Source organism: Penicillium solitum, assembly GCF_028829755.1.
Source record: "Penicillium solitum strain IBT 25940 chromosome Unknown utg000005l_segment0_segment0, whole genome shotgun sequence".
Classification (NCBI taxonomy): Eukaryota; Fungi; Ascomycota; class Eurotiomycetes; order Eurotiales; family Aspergillaceae; genus Penicillium; species Penicillium solitum.
In genome coordinates this window covers 1,702,109-1,714,889 of record NW_027072125.1, presented here as the reverse complement: position 1 = coordinate 1,714,889, position 12,781 = coordinate 1,702,109, and the positions used below count along the sequence as shown (strand labels likewise).

General features: G+C 49.6%; 7 protein-coding genes across 7 annotated transcripts; 5 read left to right on the top strand and 2 right to left on the bottom strand.

The window, feature by feature from the left end:
* Positions 1-437: 437 nt before the first annotated feature.
* On the top strand, positions 438-2,664 carry N7455_008270 (PPN1 endopolyphosphatase family protein; the record flags this gene model as incomplete). Its single annotated transcript, XM_040959150.2, has 4 exons — positions 438-559; positions 621-1,795; positions 1,843-2,572; positions 2,628-2,664. The coding sequence occupies 4 exons, from the start codon at positions 438-440 to the stop codon at positions 2,662-2,664; spliced, it is 2,064 nt and encodes a 687-aa protein (XP_040810439.2).
* Positions 2,665-3,572: 908 nt separating this feature from the next.
* N7455_008269 (MARVEL domain-containing protein) lies at positions 3,573-4,248 on the top strand (the record flags this gene model as incomplete). Its single annotated transcript, XM_040959117.2, has 3 exons — positions 3,573-3,614; positions 3,685-3,951; positions 4,030-4,248. 3 exons carry the CDS (start codon positions 3,573-3,575, stop codon positions 4,246-4,248), a joined length of 528 nt encoding a protein of 175 aa, XP_040810403.1.
* A 1,291-nt stretch (positions 4,249-5,539) lies between these two features.
* N7455_008268 (AP-1 complex subunit sigma) lies at positions 5,540-6,384 on the top strand (the record flags this gene model as incomplete). The annotated part of the gene is made up of 5 exons (XM_065605841.1): positions 5,540-5,550; positions 5,604-5,637; positions 5,706-5,823; positions 5,897-6,171; positions 6,352-6,384. 5 exons carry the CDS (start codon positions 5,540-5,542, stop codon positions 6,382-6,384), a joined length of 471 nt encoding a protein of 156 aa, XP_065460790.1.
* A 596-nt stretch (positions 6,385-6,980) lies between these two features.
* Positions 6,981-8,040, top strand: N7455_008267 (RNA polymerase III-inhibiting protein MAF1; the record flags this gene model as incomplete). The annotated part of the gene is made up of 2 exons (XM_065605840.1): positions 6,981-6,986; positions 7,051-8,040. 2 exons carry the CDS (start codon positions 6,981-6,983, stop codon positions 8,038-8,040), a joined length of 996 nt encoding a protein of 331 aa, XP_065460789.1.
* A 465-nt stretch (positions 8,041-8,505) lies between these two features.
* On the bottom strand, positions 8,506-8,697 carry N7455_008266 (uncharacterized protein; the record flags this gene model as incomplete). Its single annotated transcript, XM_065605839.1, has 1 exon — positions 8,506-8,697. The coding sequence occupies one exon, from the start codon at positions 8,695-8,697 to the stop codon at positions 8,506-8,508; it is 192 nt and encodes a 63-aa protein (XP_065460788.1).
* A 369-nt stretch (positions 8,698-9,066) lies between these two features.
* N7455_008265 (uncharacterized protein) lies at positions 9,067-11,163 on the top strand (the record flags this gene model as incomplete). Its single annotated transcript, XM_040959105.2, has 3 exons — positions 9,067-9,123; positions 9,187-9,903; positions 9,955-11,163. 3 exons carry the CDS (start codon positions 9,067-9,069, stop codon positions 11,161-11,163), a joined length of 1,983 nt encoding a protein of 660 aa, XP_040810464.2.
* A 222-nt stretch (positions 11,164-11,385) lies between these two features.
* On the bottom strand, positions 11,386-12,702 carry N7455_008264 (endoplasmic reticulum-Golgi intermediate compartment family protein; the record flags this gene model as incomplete). Its single annotated transcript, XM_040959109.2, has 3 exons — positions 11,386-11,897; positions 11,974-12,564; positions 12,615-12,702. The coding sequence occupies 3 exons, from the start codon at positions 12,700-12,702 to the stop codon at positions 11,386-11,388; spliced, it is 1,191 nt and encodes a 396-aa protein (XP_040810424.2).
* Positions 12,703-12,781: the final 79 nt, after the last annotated feature.

Here is a 12,781-nt window from a genome sequence, read left to right as displayed (position 1 = left end):
TTCAGTCGCATGGCCCTATATGATATGACGGTCACACAGAACAGAAATTAAAGGCTAAGCCTTTTCGGGATAACTAGATGGGAATTTTGACTAGGCTCGTGGGATCTGGAAGTGGGATACTATTGTTTTTCAAGTCTCTGAATCCAAGGTCTTTTAAGAGACTGGCCATTGAATGGAAATTATGTATGCTAGATAGCAAGTCACTACAAATCAAAATAACATGTTTGTTCTAGCGTGGATTGTCAACATCACTTTCCACTCACATCCAAGCTCTCCGCCACGTGCATCGTACCTGCATCAAGTCTGTAAACATTGACCAGAATCACCACTTTTGTTTTTGTTTTTTTGTTTTTTTCCTTTCTTCTTTGCTATTCTCTCAATTCTGCTCTAGTTTATCTCATTTACCTACATCAATGGGGTACTTGGGTTTATTCAAGATGCAAGCCCTCCTGCCCCTACTGGGCACTACATATCTAATCTTGAATGTTGCCTTCGCTGTCTCCCTCCCAGGAGACTCATCATATGTGGCTGCTGCTGGGTTTCCGACCTCTGTATTCTCGTATGATTACTGTTAACAGTCCGGTGGCCCAGGCACATAGATATGCTAATGTGAATGGCAGATCCTACTACCTTTCCCCGGCCCAGCCAACCAAACAACCCCAGCCGATCATCTATGATCCAGTGTTGGACCTCACCTTCCCTTATGAGTTGACAGATCCCGAGAATATCCCAGATAATCAGGATGAGGTCTACTTCCCTGTGCCGCGAACCCATATGCCTGCCAAAAAGAGGTATAAGCTAGTTCAGGAAGCACTATCCAATGTGACCAACATCATCAAGTCGAGTAGCTCAGCAAACAACTGCACCAAATGTAAGAATGCCCTAGCTGCAGCAAAGCCTGCAGCGTTGTATGGACCAGCTTTTGTTCCAGATGCCATGGTCAGCCTGTGCAAGGCCTTTGGCTTCCATGCCGATGAGACGTGTGAGCAAGATTTTGCCACGAACACATTCGGCGCTATCTGGACTCAGGTGCTGGCATACGCTGATGTAGAAGGGTTGGATGGTGAATACATCTGCAATTCTCTCAACAGCAAGTATTGCAGCGCGCCAAAGACCGGCCCCCTTGACACGACCAAGCTTTTCCCCAAACCCAAACCTGCAGATGCCCAGGCCCCCAAGGCAAGTGGGGAGCGGGTCAAGGTACTACATCTGTCAGACTTCCATCTCGATGCCCGGTATGCCGTCAGTTCTGAAGCAAACTGCACGTCTAGCCTCTGCTGTCGGAGTGACAACTACAACGACCTTTCCGAGGACAATCCACTGGTTTCTGCCTCTGTGTATGGCTCTTTCCTGTGCGATACCCCATATGACTTGGGTCTTGCCGCTTTGCAGGCTGTTGGTCCTCTGACTGGAACTGGTAAAGGAAAACACGACGACCACCTTGCATGGACACTCTATACGGGCGATCTTGTATCGCATGATCCCGCATCCCAGATATCCATGGCGTTGACTCAGTATACCGAGACCAGCATTTACGGCATGTTCAAACACTATCTCTCCGGTCCTGTCTTTGCAGCACTTGGAAATCATGACACCAGTCCTGCAAACATCGATTCTCCTCACAACCTCCCTGGGCGTCTGGGGGAACAGCAGAGCTGGAATTATGAGCACTTGGCTGGACTGTGGCGCCATGAAGGATGGATTAGTCGTGAGACCGCCGATGAAGCTAGAACGCACTATGGCGGTTACTCTGTCAAGACACACCACGGACTGCGTATCCTTACATTCAACACTGGTATGTTGTCACCAACTCGTTTGGGATTTATTCACTCACTCTCATAGACTTGTGGTACCGATCCAACTTCCTGACTTTCATCAACACCACTGACCCCGATAACTCTGGGATGTTCTCGTGGATGATCGAGGAACTGCAAAAGGCCGAGGATGCCGGTGAGCGTGTCTGGATAGTTGGCCATGTCCTCAGTGGCTGGGACGGAACCAATCCACTCCCCAACCCGACCGATCTATTCTACCAGATCGTGGACCGCTACTCGCCTCACGTCATTGCCAATATCTTCTTCGGACACACCCACGAGGACCAGTTTATGGTTTACTATGCGAACAACGGGACAGTGCAGAATGCAGACAATGCCCTCACTACCGGTTGGATCATGCCCAGCATCACCCCTCTGACAAACCTCAACAGTGGATTCCGTCTGTACGAGGTCGACACGGGTGACTTCAACATCTACGAAGCATACACCTTCTACAGTAATGTGTCGGAGTACCCGGCGCTGGAGCATAAAGGTCCGACATTTGAGATTGAATATTCCACTCGCGATGCATATGGACTGGCAGCTGGGTGGGACGAGGATGCACCGTTGAACGCGACCTTCTGGCATCGGGTTACCGAGGCCATGGAGAAGGATTTGGACCTTGTCAGTCTGCATAACACTTACCAAGGGAAGCAGAGTGTTAAGAGCCCTAACTGCACTACTACTGCGTGTCAGGAGGCCAAGGTTTGCTACATGCGCAGTGGTAGTGTTGCATTGGGTAGCCAGTGCCCTCAAGGGTGAGTTTTTTTTTACATGGGTGAATTTGAAATATATATATGCTAACCTTTCTAGATATGGATCCGTGCAAAGTGCCTTTGAGGCAAACTAGTGAAGGATCGTTATGCGAACCGGTGGTAGTGGAGCATAGTTGGTGCAATTGAATTATATTTTATCCAAGGAGAGATTTGTATTCCTGTATTGTAGGTATCTAACTAGAACCTGGATCGATGGAGATCATCTGTGTTTTCTGCTCATGGCATATCAAGCGATAAAGGGCAAATGTTTTCATCAAATACGAGTTCCACAACTTAGTTGGTTAAGAGTGTGGTGATAATAATGCCAAAGTCGAGGATTTTCTTTTTTTAAATTTTTAGTATTATCTTCTAGTTTAGCAAGATTATATGTCTTGTATTTTTGTGGTTGATTACATATGTAGCTCTAAATCAACCTTGGAAGTCGTTGGTGCTATCAACTACAAAATCAACCAGGTAGGTCTACATACCATACAAAGCTGCACTGTTCCGAGTAAATGAGGGCAAATCCACAAAATGGAAATGATAGACATTGCGATGAATGGAACCTAGATTCCTCTCAGCAGAATCTGCAAAACTGGAATGTTGGAGAAAAAAAAAAAAGAGTTAGGTGGATCAAGGAAGAAAAAGCAAGGCCTCAAAGAAAGACTCTAGTCAAGAACTCATCATTGACCCAAGTGCAACCTTCATGATTTCATCTCCGATATGCTATAGCTGTACATCCAATGTAGTCCAATAGGGCCGCTTGATCCCGGATGCATGACGTAGCGAGTTTTTAGGTTTTGGGGATGTTGCTTTTCCATGTCATCACTGACCTCCGGAGCATCCGATTTATAACCTCGTCAATTTCCCAGAGGCTTTTATATACTGTTGGATCGACCTAATAGCTTATTCTCTTAACTCTTATCCAATACCTCTACAACCTTCTCTCGCCGACGCGACATCTAATTAACCTCGACCTCAAAATCTAATCTAAATCTATAAAATGGGTCTCCGGGGTGTGCAGCTAGGTCTCAGAGCCTGGGAGGTATGTGCAATCACATCAGCTAAAAAGCCATGAAAAGAAATCACAAGTTCAGTACTAACCAAACGCAAAGTTCTTATGGACCCTGCTCATTATGGCCCTCGTCGGTAACATGATCGCCGAAGCCTTCTCCGGGAACCCTGGGACCGTGAACTACGCCATCTACGTCGCGGTGTTCTCAATGTTCACGCTGATCTACCTGATCCCGGCCTCGTTCAACATCGACTGGGCCGGCCACCCGATCATCATGATCGTCATCGATGCGCTGAACTGCGTTTTCTTCTTCTGCGCTGCCATCGCACTCGCCGCGAAGCTGGAGTGCCACTCTTGCACCAACCAGGTAAGTTGAAGTTGAACCTAAGATCGATCGTAGCGAATATGCGAGATGCGAGCGAATAGGCGCTAACCTCTCTTCTAGGATTACCTCAGGAGCAACGAGATCACAAACGGCGCACGCAACATGACAAAGCGCTGTCGTGAAGCCCAGGCCTCTGTTGCTTTCCTCTGGTTCGCATGGGCGGGTTTCTTAGCCTCCGTTGTCGTCTCTGTGTTCATGTCCCGTTCTGCTGCTGGCCCCTCGCGTGCCAGCCGTTCTGGCAGCCGCCGGGGAGGCCGCCCCAACATGACCCAGGTTTAAATGGGCCTTTTGTCATGGCAGGCGGGTGCGTGGTGTAGATCGAGCCTCGAGCTTGGTTGTTGTCGCTCTCGTCTGCCGTGGTTATGTACTACCTGGTAATTTGTGATACTATTGGATCATGGTTATAGTTATAATTCTGGTTCTGGTTCTGGTTAATGGCGTTGAGGGGGTGATGTCGGTATACGGTTGAGGTGTTTGTACGAAGTGTGGTTTGTACGACCTACGAGCTTGCGGCTCCTTGGTTTTGATGTCTTCCCATGGTCTCATGCCTGCAACGATTCGACGGAAACGCTGCCTTTTTTAGTCTCTACTCGATCATGAGAGAGATACTTTGATACTTAATGTGCTACTTATTTCATTAATAATATTTGTTTGGGTCACCTTCGGGTTTTACCTGGCGTTGACTATTATTTCAATCGCTATATCTCCCTATCTTTACTTTACCCAAGAGTAGAGTAGCCTTGTGATGTCTTTTTTTGGTGGTTTTTCTAGATGTTCTTTCCGAATGTTCTATCCAGATGTCATTTTAGATGTATGTGTTTTCTATGGGTTTGATAAATGTTTTGACTAAGTCTCTAGGGGCTAGCAGGGTATAAATTGGGCGGTTTGTGCAGGAAAATTCTGAAGTTGGTAGGTAAAGACATAGCAAGACGTATTGTCCTGACACAAATTGTACAGAGCCAGTAGGAGTTGCAAAAATCATCAACCGAGGAGAGACTTGAGGTGGTCAGAAAATGAGTGCGTCTTGAAGCCAAACTAGGAAGCACACAGTCAGTCGTCTCTCATCGTCTAGTTTGAAAAGCGTTATTTTATGCGTTGATTTCGCCAAATATTACAATTACAATAATCCATGATCTAAAAGGTGGGTTAAATTAATATCTAAGGTAGCCATTTTTGGCAGCCTATGTACCGTCAATTAGCGTTGTAGCATAGTAGGGTTCTAAATCTGTGCGTGAGGCTCTGATGCCAGCTTTGCTAAGATTCTTATATGCATGGATTCTAGAGAGCTGTAGATGCATGTGCTTCGTCATGGGGGCGAGGGTTGACTCATTCAACGCCCCGTGCGCAAGAGACAACCCCTGGGATATTTGGGAATTTCTAACAGAAACAAATACATGCATATCTGGAATCAACTTCGATATATTAAATCCTAGATCTCCACGTTTACTCCGTATATTGCTAAGCTTAGGGCTTAGCGGGGCAAAACTCCCCTCCGCTCCACCCAAAGAATTTCTCCAGAGCTTCCGCCCTGACACTTTTCCCCATCCCTTCATTTCACATCTCCATCAATATGCCTGTCCAGTGAGATTATCCTACAGTCATCCTATATTTGCGACCACTGACCCCCTCATTAGCTACCTGATTCTACTCTCCCGACAGGGCAAAGTGGTATGCCTCGTCACCTACCCAAGTACATAACACCTGGCCGAAGCCCCCAACTAACAACATTTCTCTAGCGCCTTGCCAAGTGGTTCACCACTCTCTCTCCCAAGGAGAAGGCCAAGATCATCAAGGATGTAACCCAGCTAGTGCTGTCCCGCCGGACGCGGATGTGCAATTTCCTGGAATACAAAGGTGACTTTCCATCCCCGCACGACCCCTTTTCGCCGACGGGCTGGAATTGGACTGACAGGAATTGCACTACTAGATTCGAAAGTCGTCTACCGTCGCTACGCTTCTCTCTTCTTCATCGCTGGCTGTGCCTCGACCGATAATGAGCTAATCACCCTCGAGGTGGTGCACCGCTACGTCGAGCAGATGGACAAGTACTACGGCAATGTCTGCGAGCTAGACATCATCTTCAACTTCCAAAAAGCATACTTTATTCTCGATGAGTTATTGATTGCGGGGGAAATGCAGGAGACCAGCAAGAAGAATGTTCTTCGCTGTATCAGCCAGCAGGACAGTTTGGAAGATATGGAGGTGAGTTAGGACATGTTTCATTTCATTTCCATTATATGGGATTGGCACTTTCTTTTTATCAAAGAAAGAATCTCCACAGGAGGTACTGCTATATGGCTATATTTGGACCCTTTATCCCATCCTCCCCTTGTTCCCCCAGCCATGGCCAAGATTCAGCCGGGCTAATTACGTATTCCCCAGGTTGAGGAAGATGTGGTCACCAAGATCATGTAACATGAGCAAGCAGGATTCTTGCTCCTTTTGTTTTGTGGCGTACATAGGAGTTTTTTTCACACGATACTAATCAATACAACTTGTTCACTCAGGAGTCGGAAGATATAACACGCAACCTGGATCGAGTTGGCCTATGAATGTCCTTTCCATGGTTGGACTGCTCGTGAGGTCAGTGCGGGTTCCTACTGGACCACGCCTTCCCACACGTGACTATTTCCGGCATCCTCCCCTCTCTGATCATCTCAGACCATCCCCTCCTGCCTCATTTTCATCTCCTTGTATAATCCCCTCTTTTTGGCGGTGTTGACTTGCTATAAGAACTGCGATCTATCTTGTATAGTTCGTGTTGTCCCCCTTATCCCTGCCCTGGTCGCCGTTATCGCCGATCGACATCATCGAATCTCCACCTTCGGCTCAATCACCCGTTGTGATAACAACGCTTTCCCTCGTCTATCTCTCTCCCTTTCTCTCTCTCTCTTTGTCTTTACATCAAAAGAGAGATTTGAGCTCGTCTCTTCAAACCGCAGACCGACACGTCATCTCAAAGCGCTTATCGGCTTATCTCGGGATCTCCACTACCCCGGTATAACCTCACGATGAAGGTAAAGTCGCAACCCCAACGTGTCTTTCAATCAGTTTAGTTTACTTACCATCCCCATCATATAGTTTCTCCCCCTTCCAGAGTTTGAGGACGTGACTAGTTCTCTCAATTTCGACACGGCCGACTGTCATATCGTCGGTGGCTGTGACATCTACACCACCAAGGCGGCACGCTCCGATCGGAAACTGTACAATCACATCGAACAGTCACTTGAGGCTCAATATGAATCGGTCCTTCGATTTTCGGCTTCGCTGTCACCTCCAAATGCACACGATGCCGCCGAGACCCTCAACCTATCGCGATCTAGCCCGTTCGGACCCCTGAGCGACCATTCGAGCCGACGGACCTTTGCCTATTTGATCGCCACTCTGAACGCAAGTCATCCGGATTACGACTTCTCACACGTCCTGCGCCCCACTGATTTCCGACGCGAACGGAATTTGAAGCGCGTCATGAACACGGTGGATTCAACGCTACTCAACCTGCGCCCGCGCGAGAACACCAACTTGTCTCCTGCATCCCCCGCGACGCTTTCTGGATCGTACACAGCAGGATCATCTTCTGCATGGGGCCCGCGGGTGTGGAAAACAATAGATGAACACATGTCGCTCAAGGAGTGTTCGATCTACTCATATTCGCCGGAGGAGGACCCATCCGATGCCGATGATGGGGCTATCTGGAGTCTACATTTCTTTTTCTTCAACCCGATTCGCAAGCGTGTCTGTTACATCTTCCTGCGCGCGATTCCCATACTCAGCCACACTCCAGACGAGATGGCAACCACGCCTACTGGGAAGCGGACCTACGACGACGGATACCTCACGCCGGACCTCAGCTCCAGCAAGCGTGCCAAGTTTTGGTTTGGAGAACGCGCCAGATCGTCCCTTATCGCCAGCGACAGTGATGACGAGATGGATCGCCCTCCCAAGACGATTCGGAATAACTCAGTTGACTATGACACTTATTTGATCAGTGACGATGAGGAGAATCTGCCAATCAACCCTCGGGGAGTTCGGGCAATGAGTGAGGAAATTGCGGACTCGATGGAAGTCTAAGATATACCAAGTGATTTGCCTCGTGTGTGCTTTTGTTTTTTGTTTTTGTTTTTTTTTTTTGTTTTTTTTTTTTTTTTTTTTTTTTTTCGTTTCTTGTATGTCTTCTTTTTGGCCCCGTTGATCGGGTATGATGTTTCCAGCCGGAGGTGTTGGGTTAATGCTTCCTTTTTTTTTGACTGGCGCAATCAACTTGCATGGAATTTTGTTCACAAGGGGAGTTGTTGAATGGGCGTTGTTGAACGGCCAATATTGAAATGATGCCCCTCAACTTTTGTGTGACTTACTGCCTAATATTACCCTTGTCTATTTTTTTTTTGGATTTGTACTGGATCATGCAGATGTATTAATTTTAGGAAGTAAGCCTTTTTGTTTCTTTCTGAAGACTCCTACCATACGTTTCAAATCATATCATTAGACATACCCCGCGCACTCGTGCGACATATACCGCTGGAATGAATCGAGGTATCACCGCTCACTGGGCGTGGGGTCGACCTGGCTTGTGTCTAGTAGCCGGCGAGCGATTGTTCCATATGCGGAGGGTGAGATTGAGAGTTGTGAGGGTAGGACTTGACTTGCTTTGCGAAGGGCTCGAGCCGGTATTCGCATGTTATTTTGCCTCTCGTACACAGACGACAGGATGGGTCGGCTTCGTCGCATTTCTTGTGGTAAATTCTATTTGCGACTAGCTATGAGCTGCAGTTCCAGAGTTCGCTCAGTTTTATGCTTCTGCTTTTGGATGGTGCGTAGGGTTGATTGACAGGGGTTGAGACGCCTATGTGGCATCAACATCTCTCTTGCTGATATTACCTAGTAAGATTCAACAAAATCCAATATCATAGCCCATAGGTGGTTATAAGTGATTATCTAGCGCATCAATTTCGAGTTGGTAGTACCTTGTACCGTTGACATCTCATTCGGGCATATAGATCAGACACGTGGTCCGTGCATCGGGGAAAGCTGTCCATTCTCTCCCTTCCACTTCATCATCCTCCCCATTTTATTATATCCATACAATTCAAATTAATTATGGCCGACGACGAGGAGCGCATTAAAGCCGAGAAGCTGGCTGCAGCCAAGAAAAGGGTAATTCCTCACGAGTGACAAGATGACGTTGTTTTGGTCGCTAACTGGACTGTTGTTCTTCAGGTTGCCCAGCTCCAGAAGAAAAAGAAGGCTAAGAAGGCCCCCGCCACTGGAGCGGATACACCCAAGGAGGCAGAGGCCCCAACAGAGACAAACCCTGCGGAAGATGCCCCGAGCTCAGAGACAGTGCAGGCAGACCTCCCCGCGGAGGAGAAGCCAAACACACAAGATGAGCCGGCCGCACAACCCGAAGCCGCAGCCCCCGATCAACCAGCGGAATTAGAAGAACCAACTCCGCAAGTTGCTACTGATACGAACATCGAGTCTCCCACCGAACCGATGCCTCCAGCGCCCACATCTCCTGATCCAGAGGCTGAGCCGCTGCCAGTCCGGCTCGATACACCCCGCGCCAGCCACGGCCGACAACCCTCGCTATCAATCCAGTCAAAGATGCGCTCATCTTCATTCCGCAAGACCTCCGTCTCCCAGGGGAGCGTCTCCCCCTCTCCGTCTGTTACAAACAAGTCCCCCGCACAATCATTACCGCCCCTAACCGGGGACGGGGATTCGGTTCACGAAGTGTTCCGCAAACAGTCTACTAAGATTGAGGAGCTTGAGAAAGATAATAAACGCTTGGAGAAGGACCTCTCGGATGCAACTATGCGCTGGCGCAAGACTGAGGAGCAAGTGGAGGATCTGCGAGAAGCGAGTGTTGATGGCGTGGAGTTGAGAGAGAAATTGAAGAAGGCAGAGGAAAAGGTTGCAAGCATCGAGTCGTTGGTATGAAACCTTGTTTCCTGTGACAGCTATGTTTTCTAACCTGCGGAACAGAAAGAAGAAATTGCTTCCCTCCAGCGGCAGAACTCACAGCTCCAGACCCGGTCACATCGAAACACAAGTGCAACAGAGTCACCGCCAGCCGACCTTGTTCGTCAGCTCGAGTCCAAATCGGCTACTATTGAGGCTATGGAGCTAGAGATTTCAAATCTTCGCGCCCAGGTCACCTCCCAAACGTCCTCTAACGATGCACACGAGTCTCAGGTCGCAGCGCTAGAGGAGAAGGTTTCAAAGACCCAATCATCACTAGATGAGTCCCAGCGTGAACTGGCAGACATCAAGCAGGCATTGACGCGGGCCTCGGAGAAAGCAGTCAAGGAAGGCGTCGATAAGACATCTACCGAAACGCTGATCAAGAATCTCCAGCGTGAGATCGAGGAGCACAAGAACGAAAAGATCGAATCGGAAAAGAAAATCGAGACGCTAGACAAGAAACTCCTGGCAATCGGCAATCTTCACAAAGAAACTGAAGCCCGACACCAAACACGGTTACGTGAGAGCGAGAAATCCGACAAAGAAATCGCTGTCATGCGGAAAAAGATCGCCAGCATTGAAAACGAGAACCTCCGCCTACGCGAAGAGAGTGATAGGATTCGGACTCGCCAGACCGGCGGAGGCGCCGACGATGACGCCCTGGACGAGCTTGAGGACGAAGAACGCCAGCGCCTTGAGCGCCGAATCCGCGAGCTGGAAGGGGAGGTCTTCGATCTGCGCCGCGGTGTCTGGCAAGAGAAGCGCCAGGAGATGGAACACTACCCGGATGACGGACCAAGCCCTGCCTCCGGCGACGCGGCCAATGCATTCGACGACGTCGACCTCGTCGGCGGACGACCCGACCATGCCCGTCGCCGCAGCATGGCCCAGCAGCAGCACTCCTCCTTCTCTACTGTGCTTTCTAGCGGCTTTGCTGCCTTCACAGGAGCTGCTGGCAATCGCGCCCGCGCTTCATCGTCTAACCCGTCTCATCCCCCTGGTACCCGTGGTAGTCTCGAGCTTGTTTCCGAAGAAAACTTTGATGACGAGTTCGATGAAGATGCATTCGCGCGTGCGCAGGCCGAGGAAGAAGGGCGCAAGCGTGTTGAGTGGATGCGTGATATCAAGAGCAAGCTGCGTGACTGGAACGGCTGGCGTCTGGATCTGGTCGACAGCCGTGCCGGCGCAGAAGGTGCTGGCGTAGGCATGGGTGAGATATTTGAGGTTTAGCCTTTGCTTCCTTTACTTCACATCATGTGTGCGGGATGTACGATCATTTACTATATACCACGAGGTCGAACTCAACTTTACCTGGGAGTTGACCAATGAACTTTGATGCAAAGAGTGAACTTCTGATGCAATTGACGTAGGATATTTGATGGGGAAAACCGATAATAATAAGACACAGAAAACATTCGAACTGAAACAAAACCAAAATAATCTTAATCCATCTTAATCCATAGAAGGCTTGCCCGTCAAATACCCCTCAGACGACCTATTCTTCCTACGTCCCCAGATATCGCCAGCCCAACTAGTAATCTGATAAAGCCAGCCACCAGTAACAAGCACACCTGAGATGGTGTTAATAATCCGAATCAGCAGCGACAAAAAGCCCGCTCTCTCCTCGCTGACCAGCAACAGGATCGGCTCAATGTTATACTTGAAGAAGATGCCCGGGACAACCATCGGCGACTCAGGGATCGCGCTAGACTGACTCGTTGCCGCGTATTGGTTCGTGTAGACCGTGTTACGCCCGTACCGCGCAGCCGCAGTCTCCGGCGAGCGCGTGTACGCGTCCAGCGCACCCTTTCCTCGACTGTACAGCGTCGGCACAATGGAGAGGAAGTACTGGAACTTGTAGTAATGATCCTCGATCTCAGCGATAGTCTTGTCAAGCGGGTTCTGCAGGGTTGGGTAATGCGGCCCGAAGGAGAGCTCCGTGATCATGTGGGAGAAGTTGAAGGCTGAGAGCTGTTAGCGATCTTGTACGGGATGAGAATGGCTTTGGGGGAGACCGGGGGTGGGTAGGGGAACACATACACGAGTGATCCAGATGCGGTGCGTTCTCGCGATACCCATGGCCACGCGCGGTGATTTGGAAGTCACCCTGCACCTTATTTCCCTCGAGGCTTCCGTATATGCGACACGCGTCTGGGGCGACGCCGCGGCGCATGCGCGGGCCCTTGGGGAACTTGCGGCGTGGGTTATTGCGCACCTCGCCGAGGACGTGGCCGACGTGAGCATCGGCCTCTTGCTCGGCGAGACGGTCGGTTTCTTCGTGGGAGAGGGTTTGGTATTCGTGGGCGCCGTCGCTGGTCTCGTAGTTGCGCTTCTCCATCCAGAGTAGCCAGTTTGTGTCGTCGCGTTTGAGGAGCTCGCCGGCTAGAATGCGGTCGCCGGCTGCGTCTTGGATGTTCACGCGGAGCTGATCGCAGGGCATGTGCACGACCATGTCGAGGTTTAGCTGGAGATCGTGTGAGACGCCCTTTTCAACGCTGAAGTGGTAGTTTTCGGTGCCGCGCCACCAGGTTTTTAACTCGGACCAGCTGAAGATCGTGCATATGAGGAGGATTAGGACGGTCCATTGGCCGCCGCTGCGGGTTGGGGTTGTGTAGGCGGCTTTGGTTTTGGCTGGTGAATGTGAGTAGCTTGCCTAGATGCTCGAACTTCGAGGTACTTACGAAAGGCGTCGAAGGTCTTCAGGGCAGCCAAACTAGACTTTTCCCCGAAGGCATCTTCGTTCAGACCCTTAGATTCGAAGCCATTCATCGCGAATCAATTATCCATGAAGGCCAATGGAAGTTGTTGTCGGAGAAGTGGAGTAAATAAGATAAGATGAGGCCAAGTA